Source organism: Gastrolobium bilobum, unplaced genomic scaffold, assembly GCF_033153095.1.
Source record: "Gastrolobium bilobum isolate Gb01-03AN ecotype WA unplaced genomic scaffold, APGP_CSIRO_Gbil_v1 utg40435, whole genome shotgun sequence".
Taxonomy (NCBI): domain Eukaryota; kingdom Viridiplantae; phylum Streptophyta; class Magnoliopsida; order Fabales; family Fabaceae; genus Gastrolobium; species Gastrolobium bilobum.
Genome location: NW_026899288.1, coordinates 57,496 through 79,817, shown reverse-complemented (window position 1 = coordinate 79,817; position 22,322 = coordinate 57,496). Strand labels below are relative to the sequence as shown.

The 22,322-nt window shown below is 36.3% G+C and overlaps 2 protein-coding genes across 2 annotated transcripts; both read left to right on the top strand.

The window, feature by feature from the left end:
* The first annotated feature begins 454 nt into the window (after positions 1–454).
* On the top strand, positions 455–14,422 carry LOC133289242 (uncharacterized). The gene is made up of 5 exons (XM_061487143.1): positions 455–662; positions 12,280–12,944; positions 13,078–13,281; positions 13,875–13,989; positions 14,179–14,422. Exons 1-5 carry the CDS (start codon positions 455–457, stop codon positions 14,259–14,261), a joined length of 1,275 nt encoding a protein of 424 aa, XP_061343127.1. The 3' UTR covers positions 14,262–14,422.
* Positions 14,423–16,955: 2,533 nt separating this feature from the next.
* Positions 16,956–19,438, top strand: LOC133289241 (uncharacterized). The gene is made up of 3 exons (XM_061487142.1): positions 16,956–18,353; positions 18,453–18,622; positions 19,339–19,438. The coding sequence occupies exons 1-3, from the start codon at positions 16,956–16,958 to the stop codon at positions 19,436–19,438; spliced, it is 1,668 nt and encodes a 555-aa protein (XP_061343126.1).
* The last annotated feature ends 2,884 nt before the right edge of the window (positions 19,439–22,322 follow it).

Here is a 22,322-nt window from a genome sequence, read left to right as displayed (position 1 = left end):
TTTGGTGAGTCAATAGGATATGATTAGCTTATCCTATTATCTCCTTTTATCCCATCCAATACTTGATTTCTTATCTTATGAGAGGAGCTGGGTTATGATTCAATAGGATAGGATATCAATATTGGATACCCAATAAATACCCATGTTACCCAATATATTTGTATTTATTGCATTATATTTTATTTTTTCTTTCTCTTTTCTCCTTCAACATAATCTTATCAGATTACTAATCAGGTGCTCATCAAACACAGGAGGCTTATCAGCCCCATATCATATCCTACCCTTATCAGCCTCATATCATATACTACCCACCAAAAAAGTTTTCTATATATATAAGGCAACCCTTGCATGTCAATGTAAACATTCAGCAAGAGTCCAAAACCTTCCAAACCAGACCAAGAAAAAGAAAAAGAATCCAAAATCTTCCGAATCCAAAACCTTTCTTCTGATAGTGATGGAGTCAGAGGTCCCAAGACTCGTTTTCTATGTCCTCGCTGAAACCGTTTCCGCTATATACAAAACTCATCAACACTGGCCTCAGATTCTTGAATGGCTTGTGTCGTCTATCGCTTCAAACGACGACGACAAGTTTCGTGAAGTCGCGCTGTTGGTTTTGTGTTCGTTGCCAAACGATTGTTGTTTTCTTGTTTGCGATGCTCTCCGCGACCGCTATAACACCTCACAATTTTAAATCAAGTAATTAAAATATTAAGTGAGCAATCAAGTGATGGATTAGTGAAAATCCAAAAGATTAGGCCAAAATACAAAGAAAGGGCAAAACGGTAATTAGCCAACACGCAACCCTAGGAAGATAAAAATTGAGTAGAAGGTCTCAGATGGTAAAAATAACCCTGGAAATGGGTTCAGAACAAAAAATTGAGTGGACAGGCAAGTTTCAGAAAAATCAGTGAATAGTGTTTTTCGCGGGTAAAAATACCGCGGTACGATTGCACCGTAAAACGTGCCGATTGAGTTTTGAGCTCTAGGTTTCAAATATGAGTTAAAAATGGTCTAATGAGTTAGGAAATATGATTTCTTATAATATTCGATGAAATTAAGACAGTTTGGGGAAGCGTGCCAATGGCGCGCATAATAGCTTAAAACAGTATTTTCTCCGAACGAATGGAGGACTCTTAATTCATCTGATCAAGCCTAATTAAAGGGGAATAGTTAATGTTAAAAATTTGAGTTTCTAAATAGGTTGTGAATTTACGGACGTTTAGTGGAATCGGAGGAAAATTCGGATTAGTTTTAAATCGCGTGAGGTGGCGGTGGGACCCACCCCACTTAAGTGACTTAAGCCACATGTGTTTGGCACTATTCATGCATCACTTTCCTCCCTCTTCTTGCTCAAACCCGCAGCCACCATAGCCCTTCCCCTCAAAGATTTCATTTCACCATAACTTAGCCATTTCTTCACCAAATCCATTGATTCTTGTCTTGAAATTTGATGGAAATGGCCTTCTAAATCCATTGGTGGTACTCCCAAGCCTTGAAAGCCACTAGATTTTGAGAAAAACCCTCCCCAAAGCTGCGGCCCTTTCCTTTAGATTTGTGAAAATGGTGTTGATTGATGCTCCAATGGTGGAGTATGTTTAGGAGGAGCCTTGTGCCAAGCTTTTGGGTGAGTTTCCTTGTGTTCCAATGGTTTAATTTTGTGGTTGAATTTATGAACCCTAAAGAGGGCTTGTTGGATTGATGTGTTTAGAGAGCTCAATTGGAAAATGTTTGTACATGAATGTGTCTTAGAATGATGTGTAGTAGCCATAAATGCAATAAAAATTATTGATGAAAAATGTGAATTTTTAACTTAGAAAATTTTGAGGTTGTCATGACTTTGAGTTTTGAAAATGTGTTAGGATTGGATTGATGAGTTGTTGTATGATTGTATGTTGATATAATAGGATTGTATGGGGTGTGGAATGATTAAAGTTGTATGGAAATTCCTTGGAATGCCATAGGGTAAAATTCGATTCTTTGAGGAAAGATTGAGGAATTGATGTTGAAAAATGATTTGGATGATGATTTGTGTAGTTATATGGTGCTTAGATGGGTTGTGTTGTGCTTGGAGAGTGTTTGAATCAATGGGAAAAAATGAATTGTGTTAGAGACCTAAATGAGCCCAGAATGAAATATTTCGCAAAACGATGCGTAAATGTCGGAAAACGGTAAAACGACGATTGAACTAGCCTCTAAACAACCTAAGGGAGTGTTATAAAATGAGAAAGAAAATTTAGGAAAATAAATCTCAAATTTACACCTACATGGCCGAACCTCCAAGGGAAAAGGGGTGATTTGGCGATTTTCGCGTTTTGATGTAATTCGACGCGAAAATGACGAACCGGCACTTGAACTGGCCTATTGACAACCTAATGAGACGTAACAAAATGAGAAAGAAAATTTAGAAAAATAAGTCTCACATTTACACTACAATGGCCGAACCATCAAGGGAGGATGGGGAGGATTTTTGTGTTTTTGCGTTTTGATACTATTTGACGAGTACTGATGGATGTACGTTATTGTATAGGTTGCCGTACGTCGACCTGAATCCCGAATCTTGAATCAGTGAATTGCCCTTGGTCCGGGACCAAGTGGATTGAGGTAAGAAATTGGTTCATTGCATGTGTAATTATAAATTAACATGTATGGGTTGAACTGAGAGTGATTGGGAATGTCCTCTGTGTAGGCATTCCGCTGTGTACCGAGTTGAGGGATAAGCTGCGGCGAAGCTTGTGGAAACACGAATTAAGGTAACCTCTTGGTACTGGGGCTTGTTCCCCTTTTCTGTTCCACCTTGCCAGTTGATGGTAACGGTAGGAAGTGTGTATGAATAGTATATAACACATGAGCATGCATGCATTATTGCTATGGGTACTTATGTACCGAGTCTCTGGCCAGTAGACAGTTTTATTAGCCTTCGGGCATTTTCGGACTTCCGCTGGATAGGTCTCCAGGAGGGAGTTCCAGTTGACTGCGTGTCATGGTGTGTGATCCGGGTAGGAGCACACTAGGAATGTCTTTGGCGTTTTGGTTGGTTTGGGCATCATGGTTGTGGTTTCTGTGAACACACCTTGGATGATACCCATAGGCTTATATATGCCGAGGGCGTACGTGGAATTGGGGTTACCATCCCGTATCGTCGTATTTTGTTTTCTTTATATTCCCCATTCTCTAAATCCCTTGCTATATCCCGTTTTCAAAGTGGTTGTTGTATTCTATTGATATGCATCGAAGTGAACCATTGGGTGGAGTTTTCTCCAGAACCTCTTGGTTACTGAGATATATTCGTATATCTCACCCCGTCTCGGGGCATTTATTTCAGGAGGTAGCAGTGGAGCAGGAGCCTCGGGCAAGAGGCCCGCAGAGTGAGCGCTGGAGCGCTTCATATTTTGCATTTTGTTGGCCGTGTGGCCTAGGCTAGACTTAGGGCATGAACATGTCATTTGTATTTATTAGTAGCTTCATTAGCATCTTGTTCATGCCATTTTGCCTAAGTCTAGTAGTGATGTATTTGGTTATGTTGTCTTTTAAATTAAGTTGAAATTTTAGAAGAATGTAATTTGAAGTTTTAGTTTCAAGTTGTAATTTGTAAAGCCATATTGTAATAGTATTGATGCATGTCTAATTATGATGGAAGGGCCTTAGGCCTATTTTAGGTTATGATAATATGTATGATGGAAATATGCATGAAAAAGGTGTTAGTGATTGCAACTACTTAAGAATGACTAATATGGACTCTATGTTTAATAACTATAAACTGGATTGGGTTGTAAGTGCCCCAAGGCGTTGTTGGCCCTTGTGTGTGCCACCCATTGGATTATTACTGTATTATCATGTGTTTATTAGGTACATTTGAGGTTTAAATGATCTTTTACAAATTTGGGATTATTGGAAAAACAAAGGAAACTCTGGCGAATTTTCTGTAGAATTGGCAGATTTTAGGCAAACTTCGGGAGAGCATATCTCCCTCCATAGAGGTCCCCTAGGGACGTGCCATACGCCATTTTGAAGGTTGAGATGTCCTCTACCTTGTGTCAAAATTTGAGGAAATTCTGGGTTGATCTTCGGCCTTAAAAAAATAGATAAACACGGACTGCCCATGTGCCCCTGCACCTGAGGCAGATTCTGGACCGGATTTGGGAAATTAATTCCCGCTTCGTTTCTCCGCCAAATTAAGCGTGTGATATATCAAAATGAAGTTTTTGATGTCTAGTTTGTAGGATAAAAATTTGAGAGCAAATGGTTGAGTCGATTGAGTGCAGTAATTCGAGCAATGTGAGTGGTTTGGAGCTGTTTTTGGGATTGTTTGGGCTAATTGCTTATCCAACTTCAAACGGCGATAACCGGAGCAAATGAGCTCCGAATTGAGCGTATGTTAGCTTGTTAAAAAGGGAATTAAGTAACACAAAGATATAATCTGAGAAGAAGGGTTGGTTGCGATCGGTTTGGTCGCAGAAAAACTTAGAGTGAAACATGTTCGAATTGGTAACAAACGTAAAGTTGGAAATTGGCTAAGTGAGTTTATGGGAACTCCTTAGTAACTTATAATAAGTAACATAAGTGATAAAAATAGTTTAAATAAGTCTTCCGCAAGAGTTTACGGTTACGGTCACAGCTTTTAATTATTACGCCTTTTTATGTTTTAAATGCTCGCGTAATAATCGGAAAAAAATTTATTCGCGTTTTATAAATGAACTGCTGTGATTGTAACTGCGCTTAATATCATAATTAATGTTAACAATACCGGTACGTAACAGGCTGTTACATTTTATGGTATCAGAGCAGTTTTGTTAGGGAACTCTGATAATGAATATATAGTTGTGTTGTGTGTTGCATAGTTGTATGTAGATTCTTATCGATTACTGCATATGTGATTCCTTAGTGTGGGTCTGATCAACCCATTCCTTTGTGTTACATGCGTAGTCATCGTAAGAAGCCTGCGTGGCAACCTTGGAACACCAAATGTAAGTCTTTAGCCTGATGTTGTGGATGCAGTGTTGACTGCTTCATGGACAAGAGATGGCAGTAAGTAAAATATGAATATTATAGGACTTCAGGGAAACATACTTAAATGTTTTGTCTGACCTTGTAGATGAAATTTATAAAGTTGGATTGTAAGTGAAAGTTGTAAACAAATCTATGATATGTACGGTATTGCATGGATGAACCTTGTAGTACCATGAATAATAAAGATATATAATTGAGATGAGTCCATAGTATGGAAAAGGTATTGGTGAAGCTTCCAAGTATATGTGTTGTATAGTAAAAACAATTATGTCCAGGTGGACGTGGTGGAGGGACTTCATCAAGGTGGAAGATTAGAACCTGTTGGGTTATTGAAAATGATGAACAGATATGCTTAGGCATGAGTTTGAATATTTTATGTTGACTAGAAGTTGTGAGATGTGTACAGAACTTTGAGAAAATTCTTGATTCACGGAATAGAGATTATGTTATGAACTATGCCAAGTGAATAGTCAAAGTAAAAGAGAAAACAATCTGTGAGAAGAATAAGCAAGGAAGAGATAATGGACTATGGATTTGAACAATAACATGACAGAAGGAACTATTGAGAGTTAAGAAATGTGTATGAAATTACGAAGAGAATGTGAATTATTATAATAGTGACTTACATGTAAACTATCAGTGAGAAGAATGAAATGAGAGAGTAAAATGAATTGACTTATATATATAACAGGTGTATATTATACCATTATTACTATGGTTATGGGGATAGCCCCATGTGAATATACCAAAGATATTTTGTTGTTATATACAGAGTGATACAGACACCAAATGGACTGGGTCCATGTGTGATCTGGAGTGTACGGAGTACCAGTTTTGCCGTTATATACGGATATGTTATAAGTATGAACTCCCCTGTGTACTGGGTACACGTTTGCTGTTGTATACAGATGTGATGTAAATATGAACTCCTCTATGCACTAGGTGCACGTTATGAGACTTGATATTACCATCTCTGTGCGGCTTATGTGCCCGAAGTGTGTAGCCATCTCCGTGCGGATTATGTTCCCGGAGACTATTATTATGTTATACGAGTAATATGAGATGAGGAAGTATCCCGCAGTGATGAGACTGCTATTATAGTTGAATTGATCTACATAAGTGCACAAATAAGAAACGTTGGGAATACTAATAGAACACAGTCAGCAGGTGGTAGGTTATCATTACTGCATGGATTATATGGGTGGATTCTCTGATCGGTGGGTCATTACATCTGGGGCCCTGAGGACAGCAAGAGCTCGAGCGGTTAAAACCTGTGAATGTTGTTACCCACTGTATTGAGAGAGTTCTTCCATGTGATTAACGCAAAATATGAGGTCAGATATTTGTAAATGGACAATAGTATGTCAGAATTGGATACAAGAGGTGAGGCATAGTGTGTAAATTTTTTTGAAGTGTGATAGTGAAACACTATTGTGGGTGTAAAGTAAGTTTGATGAAATAATTTCGGCTCCAAGTGAGGTAGTAAATTTGTTGGAATTCTCGTCTTATGATGAAAGAGATAATAACGAGATTGATGTTGACAGATTGAGTGAGTGTCCTTCTAGGAAGGCTGGTAATGATCAAGAGTTCAGGTTAAAACGGTGAATTATTAGCCCTTATAGAAGGTAAATTGTCATGGAATCAAGCGCGAATGTGTAATAATAGTTGGAAACTGGAATTGCGATCGGTTGCCTAAAAGTTGATAGCTTGGTTGTACTGATAGAGTGGATTGAGGAGTGTTATATATAATCGCATATGCCACTTATGGTGGAAAGTGTGTGGAAAATGCACAATGATAATATTGTTTTGGTTAAGTATTAATGAGGTATGACTGAGTGTTTGTGGTAGCTTTGAATATTCTGAGAGATTGAGATACCAATCGGTGGGGAATTGTATAAGTAGTGGCAAGGATGGATTTAGTTTTATGTGACTTGATAATTAAGTTTCAAAGATTCCTATAGAACGAGACTTGCATGTGAGAGACATGGCATTTTAAGGGTCCATCAGTTAGTAGTGAAATGGCTTGGTGTGGTTGATTGATTCGAACAACCAAGATGATTGGTGAAAGTTGGTGAAAACTGTAAGGTGATGTTATATTGAGTTTGACATTCAGGATTAAATGACGATGATTACGAAAAAGTGGTATAAATAAGTTGAACATATGGTTAAGTTGCAACGTCGGAGTGGAATAAAAGTTGAAAATAGTTAGTGGGAGAAAATATTAAGCATGAGGCCTTGATGTGGAGGTCATTGATGAGTGTTGTGTTTAGACTGTGAGAGGTCTAAGTATGGAGTTGAGCTGGTTGAGTTGGTAAAGTTGAGATGGTTAAGCTAATAAAGAGTTTAACAATGAGTGTAAATTATGAATATGAGTTTGTAGATGGAAAAATTTCATGAGTATTTGTGGTCGAAAGGCCTTATAGGGCTAATCGAAAATATAAACTAGTATGGGTATTGCTAGTTTCGTATCACAAAGAGAAAGATATAGTTGTGAGTACCTAAAAAGAGGTGAAGACACGTGACAAGGAAAAATAAAGTATATGAGTATAGAATTTAATGTGAGTCGTAATTGTAGGACACGACAAAGTGCCTTTGAAACTAGAAAGTATGTGCTTGGGTGAAAGCCAAGAAAACAACGAAATGATAAGAGTAGTAACAGTAATAGAAAGAAATGGTTGTTGGGGTATTGTGAAAACAGTGAGGACAGCGAAAAGAGTTAAGTACTAAAGAACATGTGAGTTGGAAATACTCCAGGAATAACTAGTGAATGTGCATGAGAACGGTTAGAGCCTAGTATGAAAACGATTAGGTGCTTTTGAGAACGACCATGGGTCAGAAGGATGGATAAAGATGAGAATGAGGTAAATTGATACCGACAAATCCGTAATATGGTTATATTATTACCTACAAATCAGCGAAAGAGAAACGGTAAACCAGAGAAAGTTTAAAGTATTGGGAATTAAAATGTCACAGAACCATGAGAGACGAGTAATTATGAAGGATCAAAGGATAATGAGTATCATAAAAAGGAGATCATGCTTGTGATAAAAGTAATATGGTAAAGATACACACTTGAGGATGCTACTTGGGAGCGGGAGGATGAGATTCTCCGGCTGTGTCCTGAGTTAGCGGGTGAGTATGATTTAATTTTGCGGACAAAATTCTAAAAAGTTGGGGTGAATATAACACCTCACAATTTTAAATCAAGTAATTAAAATATTAAGTGAGCAATCAAGTGATGGATTAGTGAAAATCCAAAAGATTAGGCCAAAATACAAAGAAAGGGCAAAACGGTAATTAGCCAACACGCAACCCTAGGAAGATAAAAATTGAGTAGAAGGTCTCAGATGGTAAAAATAACCCTGGAAATGGGTTCAGAACGAAAAATTGAGTGGACAGGCAAGTTTCAGAAAAATCAGTGAATAGTGTTTTTCGCGGGTAAAAATACCGCGGTACGATTGCACCGTAAAACGTGCCGATTGAGTTTTGAGCTCTAGGTTTCAAATATGAGTTAAAAATGGTCTAATGAGTTAGGAAATATGATTTCTTATAATATTCGATGAAATTAAGACAGTTTGGGGAAGCGTGCCAATGGCGCGCATAATAGCTTAAAACAGTGTTTTCTCCGAACGAATGGAGGACTCTTAATTCATCTGATCAAGCCTAATTAAAGGGGAATAGTTAATGTTAAAAATTTGAGTTTCTAAATAGGTTGTGAATTTACGGACGTTTAGTGGAATCGGAGGAAAATTCGGATTAGTTTTAAATCGCGTGAGGTGGCGGTGGGACCCACCCCACTTAAGTGACTTAAGCCACATGTGCTTGGCACTATTCATGCATCACTTTCCTCCCTCTTCTTGCTCAAACCCGCAGCCACCATAGCCCTTCCCCTCCAAGATTTCATTTCACCATAACTTAGCCATTTCTTCACCAAATCCATTGATTCTTGTCTTGAAATTTGATGGAAATGGCCTTCTAAATCCATTGGTGGTACTCCCAAGCCTTGAAAGCCACTAGATTTTGAGAAAAACCCTCCCCAAAGCTGCGGCCCTTTCCTTTAGATTTGTGAAAATGGTGTTGATTGATGCTCCAATGGTGGAGTATGTTTAGGAGGAGCCTTGTGCCAAGCTTTTGGGTGAGTTTCCTTGTGTTCCAATGGTTTAATTTTGTGGTTGAATTTATGAACCCTAAAGAGGGCTTGTTGGATTGATGTGTTTAGAGAGCTCAATTGGAAAATGTTTGTACATGAATGTGTCTTAGAATGATGTGTAGTAGCCATAAATGCAATAAAAATTATTGATGAAAAATGTGAATTTTTAACTTAGAAAATTTTGAGGTTGTCATGACTTTGAGTTTTGAAAATGTGTTAGGATTGGATTGATGAGTTGTTGTATGATTGTATGTTGATATAATAGGATTGTATGAGGTGTGGAATGATTAAAGTTGTATGGAAATTCCTTGGAATGCCATAGGGTAAAATTCGATTCTTTGAGGAAAGATTGAGGAATTGATGTTGAAAAATGATTTGGATGATGATTTGTGTAGTTATATGGTGCTTAGATGGGTTGTGTTGTGCTTGGAGAGTGTTTGAATCAATGGAAAAAAATGAATTGTGTTAGAGACCTAAATGAGCCCAGAATGAAATATTTCGCAAAACGATGCGTAAATGTCGGAAAACGGAAAAACGACGATTGAACTAGCCTCTAAACAACCTAAGGGAGTGTTATAAAATGAGAAAGAAAATTTAGGAAAATAAATCTCAAATTTACACCTACATGGCCGAACCTCCAAGGGGAAAAGGGGTGATTTGGCGATTTTCGCGTTTTGATGTAATTCGACGCGAAAATGACGAACCGGCACTTGAACTGGCCTATTGACAACCTAATGAGACGTAACAAAATGAGAAAGAAAATTTAGAAAAATAAATCTCACATTTACACTACAATGGCCGAACCATCAAGGGAGGATGGGGAGGATTTTTGTGTTTTTGCGTTTTGATACTATTTGACGAGTACTGATGGATGTACGTTATTGTATAGGTTGCCGTACGTCGACCTGAATCCCGAATCTTGAATCAGTGAATTGCCCTTGGTCCGGGACCAAGTGGATTGAGGTAAGAAATTGGTTCATTGCATGTGTAATTATAAATTAACATGTATGGGTTGAACTGAGAGTGATTGGGAATGTCCTCTGTGTAGGCATTCCGCTGTGTACCGAGTTGAGGGATAAGCTGCTGCGGAGCTTGTGGAAACACGAATTAAGGTAACCTCTTGGTACTGGGGCTTGTTCCCCTTTTCTGTTCCACCTTGCCAGTTGATGGTAACGGTAGGAAGTGTGTATGAATAGTATATAACACATGAGCATGCATGCATTATTGCTATGGGTACTTATGTACCGAGTCTCTGGCCAGTAGACAGTTTTATTAGCCTTCGGGCATTTTCGGACTTCCGCTGGATAGGTCTCCAGGAGGGAGTTCCAGTTGACTGCGGTCATGGTGTGTGATCCGGGTAGGAGCACACTAGGAATGTCTTTGGCGTTTTGGTTGGTTTGGGCATCATGGTTGTGGTTTCTGTGAACACACCTTGGATGATACCCATAGGCTTATATATGCCGAGGGCGTACGTGGAATTGGGGTTACCATCCCGTATCGTCGTATTTTGTTTTCTTTATATTCCCCATTCTCTAAATCCCTTGCTATATCCCGTTTTCAAAGTGGTTGTTGTATTCTATTGATATGCATCGAAGTGAACCATTGGGTGGAGTTTTCTCCAGAACCTCTTGGTTACTGAGATATATTCGTATATCTCACCCCGTCTCGGGGCATTTATTTCAGGAGGTAGCAGTGGAGCAGGAGCCTCGGGCAAGAGGCCCGCAGAGTGAGCGCTGGAGCGCTTCATATTTTGCATTTTGTTGGCCGTGTGGCCTAGGCTAGACTTAGGGCATGAACATGTCATTTGTATTTATTAGTAGCTTCATTAGCATCTTGTTCATGCCATTTTGCCTAAGTCTAGTAGTGATGTATTTGGTTATGTTGTCTTTTAAATTAAGTTGAAATTTTAGAAGAATGTAATTTGAAGTTTTAGTTTCAAGTTGTAATTTGTAAAGCCATATTGTAATAGTATTGATGCATGTCTAATTATGATGGAAGGGCCTTAGGCCTATTTTAGGTTATGATAATATGTATGATGGAAATATGCATGAAAAAGGTGTTAGTGATTGCAACTACTTAAGAATGATTAATATGGACTCTATGTTTAATAACTATAAACTGGATTGGGTTGTAAGTGCCCCAAGGCGTTGTTGGTCCTTGTGTGTGCCACCCATTGGATTATTACTGTATTATCATGTGTTTATTAGGTACATTTGAGGTTTAAATGATCTTTTACAAATTTGGGATTATTGGAAAAACAAAGGAAACTCTGGCGAATTTTCTGTAGAATTGGCAGATTTTAGGCAAACTTCGGGAGAGCATATCTCCCTCCATAGAGGTCCCCTAGGGACGTGCCATACGCCATTTTGAAGGTTGAGATGTCCTCTACCTTGTGTCAAAATTTGAGGAAATTCTGGGTTGATCTTCGGCCTGAAAAAAATAGAGAAACACGGACTGCCCATGTGCCCCTGCACCTGAGGCAGATTCTGGACCGGATTTGGGAAATTAATTCCCGCTTCGTTTCTCCGCCAAATTAAGCGTGTGATATATCAAAATGAAGTTTTAGATGTCTAGTTTGTAGGATAAAAATTTGAGAGCAAATGGTTGAGTGGATTGAGTGCAGTAATTCGAGCAATGTGAGTGGTTTGGAGCTGTTTTTGGGGTTGTTTGGGCTAATTGCTTATCCAACTTCAAACGGCGATAACCGGAGCAAATGAGCTCCGAATTGAGCGTATGATAGCTTGTTAAAAAGGGAATTAAGTAATACAAAAATATAATCTGAGAAGAAGGGTTGGTTGCGATCGGTTTGGTCGCAGAAAAATTTAGAGTGAAACATGTTCGAATTGGTAAAAACGTAAAGTTGGAAATAGGCTAAGTGAGTTTATGGGAACTCCTTAGTAACTTATAATAAGTAACGTAAGTGATAAAAATAGTTTAAATAAGTCTTCCGCAAGATTTTACGGTTACGGTCACAGCTTTTAATTATTACGCCTTTTTATGTTTTAAATGCTCGCGTAATAGTCGGAAAAAATTTATTCGCGTTTTATAAATGAACTGCTGTGATTGTAACTGCGCTTAATATCATAATTAATGTTAACAATACCGGTACGTAACGGGCTGTTACAACCGCCGCCGCCTTCTTCATTCGTCGTTCTTGATTTCTCTGGCGTCGTCGAACCCTAACGTTCAGGTTGCGTCGTTTGGTGCGGTTGTGAGTTTGGTTCAGTTGTTCTCTGATCCTTCACTGTTCCATGAGCTCTTACGCGCGATGATGGCTGGCGTGTTCACACTATTGCACGGTTTCGAAGGTACCTATTTTCGAATCGCGTTCGTTGAGTTGATAAATCTGGTGTCTCAAGAGCCTCTTCTGTTGAAGCCTTACGTGAGTGACATGGTTCTCGACGCGCTTCAGATCGCGGAGAGTGAGGGTTTGACCAATGAAACGCATCGTTTGGCGTTTGAGTTGGTTATGGCCATGACTGAGGTAAAAGAGTACGGTGAACACGTGTTGCTGAACCTTCCTTCTCAAACTGTGGTTAGGTTGTTCCTCGTTTCTATGAAAATGCTTCTGTGTATTGAAGAGGATGGTGGTGTTGGTGACCATGACCATGACCATGACTTTGGAATAAAGTGTTTGAAACAACTTTGTGTTACACTTGGAGGGAGTAAAGTATTGGCAATTGCTTCAGAACTGTTGCCTCTTTACTTGGATTCCAAGGAATGGAAGAAGCGCCATGCTGGAATTACAATGCTTACTGTGATCTCAAAAGAGTTCTCTGATGAAATGGTGACCTCATCATCTTAACAACTCTCTTTTCTTTGCTTTCATATATATTAATAACTTTTTGACTTAATTGCTGGTGAGGTTTACTACTTTCTCACACTGTCTAACCTTTGTTTATTAATTACATTTTTGGCAGGTATTGATGGAAAATTTTCTTGGGGAAGTGCTGACCAAAGTTTTGAATTCATTCCAAGACTCTCATGCTCAAGTTAGGTTGGCAGCTTTTAATTTTATGGAGACGCCTACAAACTTTGTCCATGTGGCGCAAACCCTTTATCATCCTAGGCTTCTGAATGCTTTTTCTATTGCACTTGACAATGATCAGGACTATAAAGTGAAGGTATTGTAGATATATAGATGTGAAATTGAATTTGAATTTACTTGCATCATGTTAAAGCTGATTATTATGATCTACAAACTTCCATAACCCATAGATAGTTGCTTCATTTCCCTGAAACATAAATACAGGAGAAACAACTCTGAAGTACATATAAACTCACTTTGCTAGTAGTCTAGGGGATTAATTCAGTTTTAGATTATTCACTTCATCCATTGCTTCATTTGAATGAATTTTGCTGCTAGTTTTTTGGTATGCCACTCATGACTATATAAACAAAGGTATAATCCCTGGTGTATAGTTAAAAGGTACCTCCTCTTATTATGATCAATACATACCTCCTCTCAATCTCATGTTGAAATTTTTTAGCAATTTATCTTTTGATAGTTTTTCTTTGAAATGAACACTTGGGGTGGGATCGTTGGCAATGCTTGGAAGCATGAACAGTGTCTAGATATTTTACTCATCCTTCCATTCTTTATATTTTCACTATCACCGAGCAAGTCATTATTGTTATTATCATCAGCATGTGTGTCTTCTTTATCTTATTTTTCAAACATGTATTATAAGTTAATAATCTTGTGTTTCTTTTATAGGAAAAAGCTGCCTCAGCAATGCTATTCTTTCTAAGGAACACTCTTCCAGAGAGCTTAACTATGTTCAAGGACGTGGACACCGAAATGGGCAAATTGTTGTCATTGCTTCAGGTAAAAATTACAATCTTTTTTTATGCAGGAATTCAGTGTCTGTGGAAAAGTTCCCGGATAATATTTATTACTACCAATAAAGTAGGAATTATCTTTCTTACATTTTCCTTTAGAAATTTTCATCAAGGCTCATAATATTCTAGTTTCCACCATTGTGATATGCTTATTTGATGTTTTTCAGCCATCTGCTTGCAAAGAAGTGTTAAGCAAAGAAGAATTGCTTTGTCAACTTTCAACTTAGTTGCACAGCGGTGTCATGAAGTAGCTCACAAGTAGTCTTGGCGAGAGGATTTTGTTATTAGTAAATCACAATTATTTAGTTGTATTCACATGCCCTAGTTTGCATCATGGTACCATTTTCTTCTTTTTTGTCACCTTTTCCTACACCTCTTAACGTGCACATCTAGACAGACCAGAGGGAAATCATCTGTGTTTGCCCTCAGCAGTTTTTTAATTAAATATCTTTAACATCTCAAAAAAAAAAAAAAAAAAAAAAAAAAAAAAAACATTGAGGACAATGAAAAGCACTGTGCTGGAATCTCCATTAACTCTGGTCCACGACACGATCAACTGATTGAGCTTTTTTTTTTTTTTTTCGCCTCATGAGGTATATCAGAAACTGAGTCCTAGTCCCACTTACCGAAACTGCGACTTATATCACACGTTTTAATTGCTATTGGAAAAGCAGCACCCCTCATTATGTAATATATACACAATTATACATTATATATTGCTGCCACGTCCCACGAGATAATAACTATTTAAATGTCATGGTCTAAGTATCTACATAGCAGGGATTTATATGGCAATGCCTAATTAATGTCTCTTCAAAGTGATCCAAAGATATATAACTACCCTTGTACTGAATTATGGAACGCTTTAAACGCAACAACCAATTCCAACCTATAGGAATACCCAAGTAGGTATTTCCTTTTTCCAAACGTGGAAAAAATTTAAAGGTGGCCAGAAAAAAAATTTCAAAAATGAAAATAAAAATTTTTATATTTGAAAAAAAGGAGTACCCACCACCGTATCACTATGTATAGTTTTGTTCCCTTGTTATAAGGTTGCTCCCGGTCTGTGTCAGTCATGGCTGACATCAATTGTGTGGGTCACCTTTTTTTCTCATCTGCTATACCTAATTTCCAATATTTCTTATTAGGATAAGTAGATGAAATGAAATCTAAAGGGTCCTTGCTTGCCATAAATTTATTATGGGGTCAAAGTTTAGCAAGGAAATTATTTGGTATTGGGAATTGGTCTATTATATATACGAAACCCTCAAACCCCTAATGATGAGTTATCTAAAACAGGTAACGTGGGTCCTACACATAATTTTTTCTTACATACGGGTCCCACATGTTTTTTGTCTCTACAACATGAGAATTCAATTCTCATGTTGAATGAGAAATATAAAACCCTTAATTGATATAATTAATAATTGTCTTTTCATTCTCTATTGTGAAAATTATTGAAAATGTTAGGATTCTAATTTCTGTAATTATGTCACGTCAAACGGCCTGGAATAAAAGTTAAAGAAAATAAGGTTATTTTGTAATATCAATTATCTATTGGATCAAAATCATTTTAGACAGTTACATTTCCAATCTTGCATCGTCGATCATATTTATATCTAACGATTCTGATTTATTATATATGTAAGTCATATATACAAAGCAAATCAATGGCTAAATTAAAATTAGGTATAATTTTTTTTATTCTAGTATAAGAATACCTGCCTTAAGCTATTTAATAAGAGTAATTTTGTTAATACGAATATATGATAGTCCATGACTATTTCATCAAACCCTTTTATTTTTATTGAATAGAGTGATATTCCAAACCAAATGTAACCATACTCCACGCACCTGAGGCAAAGAATTGACTCCAACACTTGTTTCTACTTTCTGGGATTCTAGCATGATCCATTATCAAATGGGCTAAAGGAACAACCTACAAAGGATATGACGTGGCAAGATTACTTGCTCTCTCTTTTTTTGGTAATAAATAAAAATTCTTTAGTTATAATAAATGTTAAATAAAATATTTTTATTATGTGGAATGCTTTTATCTTTCATTTTATTTTATTAATTTTTTCAAATTAATCAAAAAAGAGATCGATCTTAACACTTGTTTTTTTTTTTTAATAAAAAGTTGCATGTTTCTGATTTTTGTTTTTTTTAACATTATCCTCCGGTAATCTTATAGGTTCCCAACTAATTTGGAGTTCAAGACGGATTTAGAATTAGGATTTTAATCCCCTTTCAAAAATAATATTAAAAAAAATCTAACACATATTTGTATCCTCACTTGTTCAACTTTCACACGTCAATTATTGCATGCTTTTGATTTTGTTTGAACGAGCCCACTTTTGTCTAAATATTAGTAATAAAAACTAGTTTTTGGGACTTCTACCTACAGATCAGGATAATTGATTCTTGCCTCATCTATGACCAACAGTTTTATCAACGTAGGGGTATTAATTTGTCTCCAGCAACCTTATTTGAATCAATACAATACACTTATTTATTTAAATACGGGTATTAATTTGTCTCCAGGCTCCAGCAACCTTATTTGAATCAATACAATACACTTATTTATTTTCTCTCCATGTGCCGGGCGCAACGTCGTTTAACTTCTTGTTCTTTTTGTTAATATATACAGTAGCTTGTAATTAATTCAGTTAGTTAGAAGTCTGTTAGTTAGATGTTAGTTATTTCTGTTATTTACAGTTAAAGAGTCTTTGCTTCCGTGCTTTAGTTTGATTGCTGTTGTATATATATCAGCAATGTAACCTTGAGAATTCATTCAATACATTCAATCTTTTTCATCTTTTATATAGTTTTCAATATGGTATCAGAGCTCATCTAGAGCTCTGGTATTCACCCTCTCTTGTTCCCAATTCTTCTCAAAAGATTTTCCTTCTTCTTCCTTTCGAAATTTTCTGTTTTCTTTTCATCAATCAAGAAAATGGAAGATGCAGCATCAGCACCAACTCAAAGAGCAGTACCAAACCAGAATACAACACCAGCACCAGAATCCAATCCCTATTACCTACATCCCAATGAAAGCTCATCGCTGGTCTTAGTATCTCCTTCAATGAATGGAAAGAACTTCCACACATGGCAAAGATCAATGCGTATGGCACTCCTATCCAAGAACAAGCTTGGTTTTGTTAATGGAACAATCAAGAAACCAGATGATGACAGTCCTCTATTTGGTTCATGGGAAAGGTGTAACACTATGATAATTTCTTGGCTCAATCGATCCATCTCAGAATCCATTGCACAATCAGTGCTTTGGATGGAGAAAGCAGATGATATATGGAACAACTTGAAAGACAGGTTTGCTCAAACTGATATGTTTAGAATTTCTGATCTTCAAGATGAAATTTTCAAATTGCAGCAAGGAGACAAATGTGTTTCAGATTACTTCACCCAATTAAAGATTTTATGGGATGAATTAGAAAGCTTACAGCCAATTTTACCATCTTGCGCATGTGGAGCAGCAACACAAGTAAAGGATACTCGTGAAAGGGACTATGTAATAAGATTCTTGAAAGGGTTAAATGACCAATTTGAACATGTGAGAGCTCAAGTAATGCTATTAGACCCTCTTCCATGTGTTAACAAAGTATTCTCATTGATTCTTCAGCAAGAAAGGCGCCTGAAAATAGGAGTCCAAGATTCACAATCTTTCATCAATATTGCTGAACAACAAAATTCCAGAGGACAACTAGACAGAGGACAGACTCGATATCATCCAAATTTCAATCAGAACTTCAACCAAGGTTTCAATCAAGGAAGAGGCCAAGGTTTTAATCAAGGAAGAGGCCAAGGTTTCAATCAAGGAAGAGGTCGTGGAAATAAGTTTTGCACATATTGCAAGAGAACAAACCATACCATCGAGACATGCTATCTCAAGCATGGATTTCCACCAGGATACCAAACCAGAAGACCATATGCTGCTGCTGCTGCTACAAACTTTGTTTCACTAGAATTTGATGATAGTGTACACAATACTGATCCAGAACCTGAACCAGAATCTCTGAATCTTGCCTTTTCAAAAGAACAACATCAAGAAATTCTGGAACTTCTACAAAGATCAAAGCTGCCTCACTCATCCAATATGATTCAAACCCACTCATCTGCTTTCAATATAGGTAACACAGTATCAGGTATAAAATCAAACCATTGGATTCTGGACACTGGAGCTACAGATCACATCACATATATTTTCTCTAATCTTTCATGTGTCCAATCCATAAATCCCATACACATCACACTTCCAAATGGCACTCAAATTACCACAACACAATCAGGCACAGCAAGAATTTCTGATTCTTTAGTTCTTAAAAATGTTCTCTATGTACCATCCTTTCGTGTCAATTTGATTTCAGTAACCAAACTTCTTCAAGACACCCAATCCTACATTCTTTTTCATGACTTAACTTGTTTCATCCAACAGATATCAACCAACCAGACGATTGGTTCAGCTAAACAATTAGATGGACTCTACATATTGAAGACACATGAAGGATCTGTAAAGAAAAGTTTCTGCAATAAAGTGAACTCCAATGATGCATTGATATGGCACCAAAGACTTGGTCATCCTTCTGAACCAGTCATGAAGACCATGTCCATCTACTTCCCTTTCATTTCATGTAATAAAATAGATCCCTGTGATATATGTCATTTCTCAAAACAAAGAAAATTACCTTACATTTCTAGTACAATCAAAACTACATTTCCTTTCCAATTAATACATACTGACATTTGGGGTCCCTTCTCCACAACTTCTTTACATGGCCATCGATATTTACGTTTTACATGGGCTATTCTTTTAAAGAACAAAGCTGAGGCACGAAACAATTTAAAACACTTTACTACCTATGTTGAAAATCAATTCAAATCCTCCATAAAAATCATCAGAAGTGATAATGGAGCTGAATTCCTTATGACTGATTTCTATCTCTCAAAAGGGATTGAACATCAACGTTCTTGTGTTGAATCACCCCAACAAAATGGGGTTGCAGAACGTAAACACCAACATATCCTTAATGCAGCTCGTTCTCTTTTCTTTCAAGCCAAATTACCACTTAGCCTATGGACCTTTTACATACACATCATAAACTTTTATTCTTTTTGAAATTATGAATTTCAAAGCCTAAATGTTGTGTGTAACCCGTGAATTAATTCTTTATACATGCATTCAGATGTGATGAGTATTTGATATGGCCAACATCACTTGTTTGATGTTCTGTCTATTCTTTTCTTAATTGACCCTAATTAAGCGAAGATTCCTTCAGCAAATTTTTTTTTTTTATTTTTATTTTTACTTTTATTTTTTACAGAAAAATGTCAACACTACTGAATCTAGTTTATTCGCTCAAAAGTGCCAGACTGCCAGCAATTGAGAAAAAGATCGACAAGGATTCATGGAAGAAATGGTGACGAGAACTCAGACACAGAAGTAAATTAATTCTAATAATAATAGTTATATGGAAAAAATGTGTACTATTTTAAAGGACATAAAATTATGTCATTTTAAGTAAAAAAAAAAGATAAATCATGGAAGAAAAAAAAATTAAGCAAAATCGGAGAGAGATTAAAAAATCGTAAAATTTAAAATCGTAATGTAAAAAATCATAAAAAATCATAAAAACGTAAAAACGTTTGAAATATTGATAAAATCGTTTTGATGAAAAAAATCGTAAAAATGTAAAACCGTAGTGATAAATCGATTTTTTAACAACTATTGTCACACCTCTTTATAAAATAAAAGGACATAAGGTATGTCATTTAAAATGACACACATTTTTCTCTAGTTATATATATAGTTTTAAGAACAAAACAATAGTCGATGACAAAGATTTCTCTTAAATACTATTGGGAATTTAAGTGTGGTCAATCTGCATTTCAAAGGAATAAATTAAATATGATACATCAAATACCTTAATTTTAGGTTGAGATGTAATATCAAATCCCTATCATATTCTTTCTTTATTCAGTGCATTTCATATATTTAAATAAACTTGTTAATTATTTTAATTCACTCAAAGTGATCATCGTATATCTCATTCTTTTAATTCTTTAGCAGTTGTATTTTGTTTCTTTAATTCCCGTGGTTGACATATTAAGTTTACTTATGCATGCTAGTTAATGAAGCTCCTCTTCCTTTATCAATTCATAATAAATTAATGATGACAAGAGCAAAAATGTGTTGATAACTCAAATTCTGATAAGGTTGTTATGTACAAAGTTGATTCTCCGACACATAAAGCCAATTGTATGAGAGAAGGTTATATTATTGGGTAATATATTTGTCATTTAAACAGGAAAATAAAAAGTTTTCCTGCATAGACAGCAATCAAAAGAGAGAGATAGCAATCAAAGAGAGAGAAACAAAAATTAACGAGCTCTTCATCTATTGTTGTATGTGCATGAAATTCTTTTATTTTCCTCCTACATAATAAATATGGGTTTATTTTTTCTAAAGTTACTTTAGATAACTTTATATCATGTTCACCAAAACGACGTCGTTTTGGAGCGGAAATCATGGTGTTTTTGTAATTTTAATTTATTTCAGGGTTATAATAGTCTTTTTCATTCTATTTTTTTAATTTTTCAACCATAAAACTACGTCGTTTCAATGAACATTAGACAAAGTTGTCTAAAGAAACATTAGATACTTTTTTCCCCAATAAATATAGGGATTAAAGTTTCTGCTATAACTTTACATAAGAGTGCCTGCTGTGCTGTTAAACGGTGTCGTTTTGGTCTTTTTTTAAAAATCAAATTACTTACTGTGCAACTCTTCTGTATTCATCTCGTTCGCATGCCAGTTTCTTTTTTCCCTTAATGGCAGTGTGATATTAAGGGAAAAAGCGTTGGAAAGATCAACCAGGAAGGCACCCGCTTATGCCCTACTGCAATTAGGTAATGCCATTTTAAATCTTTGCGGAAGTCTACCTCTTGTTCCCCCTCTTCTTAGATGGGGCGAATCTTTTTAACTCTTCGATTGTCATATTATGGCGTTCGTTTACACCAGTTATTTATATTATGCATTCTATAGAATAGACTATAAGTTAACTGTTCAATCGTGCATTTAGCATCATGTAATATTAACTTTATTGCATTCCATTTTTTTTTTGTTATTGTCGCCATTTTAATTGGGTTCCGCGATCACCCACTCCGACCAAAACATGTCATTCTCTCGATGCGATTAATTCATATGTCAGTAAAGATAGTCAAATTACTGAATGATCTTTCCAACGCTTTTTCCCTTAATATCACACTGCCATTAAGGGAAAAAGAAACTGGCATGCGAACAAGATGAATACGGAAGAGTTGCACAGTAAGCAATTTGACTTTTAAAAAAAGACCAAAACGACACTGTTTAATTGCACAGCAGGCACTTTTATCTAAAGTTACAGCAGACACTTTAATCCCATAAATATATTATCCTATATTATTTTACCTTTTTTTGTCCTAAGTATTGGGTGATAGGTTTTAAGAGTTGGCTTTTTAACCAACTGTGACCCTACCCACAATGAAGGAAACTAGCCAGACATGGTCATAGCTGAATTACAATGATTCATAAAAGAAGAATAAGAATTCAAAAGGAAGAGAAAATAATCTCCAAGATCAATCTCCGCAAAAAGCTCCAGAAGTTCTTTTCAAGCTCTCCCTCTCTATCATTTTTGTCTTCTGATCCCCCTTTTTAATTTTGCACGCACGCGTTCAAAACACGGTGTCTTCCTGCTCGAAAATCGGCGCTGATGGCGCCTTTTTGTACTGAATTTGAATTAATCCACGCTATCAGCGTCGGTCATACTTCTTCCGCGCTGATGGCGCGGATTTTTCACTGAAAATGCATTTATTCCGCGCTGATAGCGCCGCCCATCTGATCCAAATTTTCCTTCTGCGCAAATTCTCATTTTTCATGCTAAATTCCTATCCAAATATAAACTTGAGTGAGAAATAACATTGAAAATGAAAAACTAACAATTAATCCATAAAATGTATTGATAATTATGCTCTTTTGACCTTAAAGCTTAGTATTTTAACTTGGAAAATCAAATATATTAAAACCACATCACCAACCAAACAGTAAAACAACTAATGAATCTAGATAAATAAAAGAAAATAATCTTTTCTAATACAATTGACTTTATAGGTGAATTAGCTTTGCACATAAGAATCTTATCAGAAATTGAGTTATCAACACATTTTTGCTCATGTCATCATTAATTTATTTTCAAATGATAAAGCAAGAGGAGTTCCATTAACTAACATGCATAAGTAAACTTATATGCAGTTGCGGAGCCAGCCCAAT

What these genes read in the sequence shown, in the direction of transcription:
- LOC133289242 (XM_061487143.1), top strand. Translation starts at nt 455, where the DNA reads ATGGAGTCAGAGGTCCCAAGACTCGTTTTCTATGTCCTCGCTGAAACC. An exon ending in TCTTGTTTGCGATGCTCTCC is followed by an intron (nt 663 to 12,279) that starts GCGACCGCTATA and finishes TAACGGGCTGTT; the next exon opens with ACAACCGCCGCCGCCTTCTT. An exon ending in AAGAGTTCTCTGATGAAATG is followed by an intron (nt 12,945 to 13,077) that starts GTGACCTCATCA and finishes CATTTTTGGCAG; the next exon opens with GTATTGATGGAAAATTTTCT.
- LOC133289241 (XM_061487142.1), top strand. Translation starts at nt 16,956, where the DNA reads ATGGAAGATGCAGCATCAGCACCAACTCAAAGAGCAGTACCAAACCAG. An exon ending in TTCTTAAAAATGTTCTCTAT is followed by an intron (nt 18,354 to 18,452) that starts GTACCATCCTTT and finishes TTCATCCAACAG; the next exon opens with ATATCAACCAACCAGACGAT. An exon ending in GAACCAGTCATGAAGACCAT is followed by an intron (nt 18,623 to 19,338) that starts GTCCATCTACTT and finishes TATTTTTTACAG; the next exon opens with AAAAATGTCAACACTACTGA.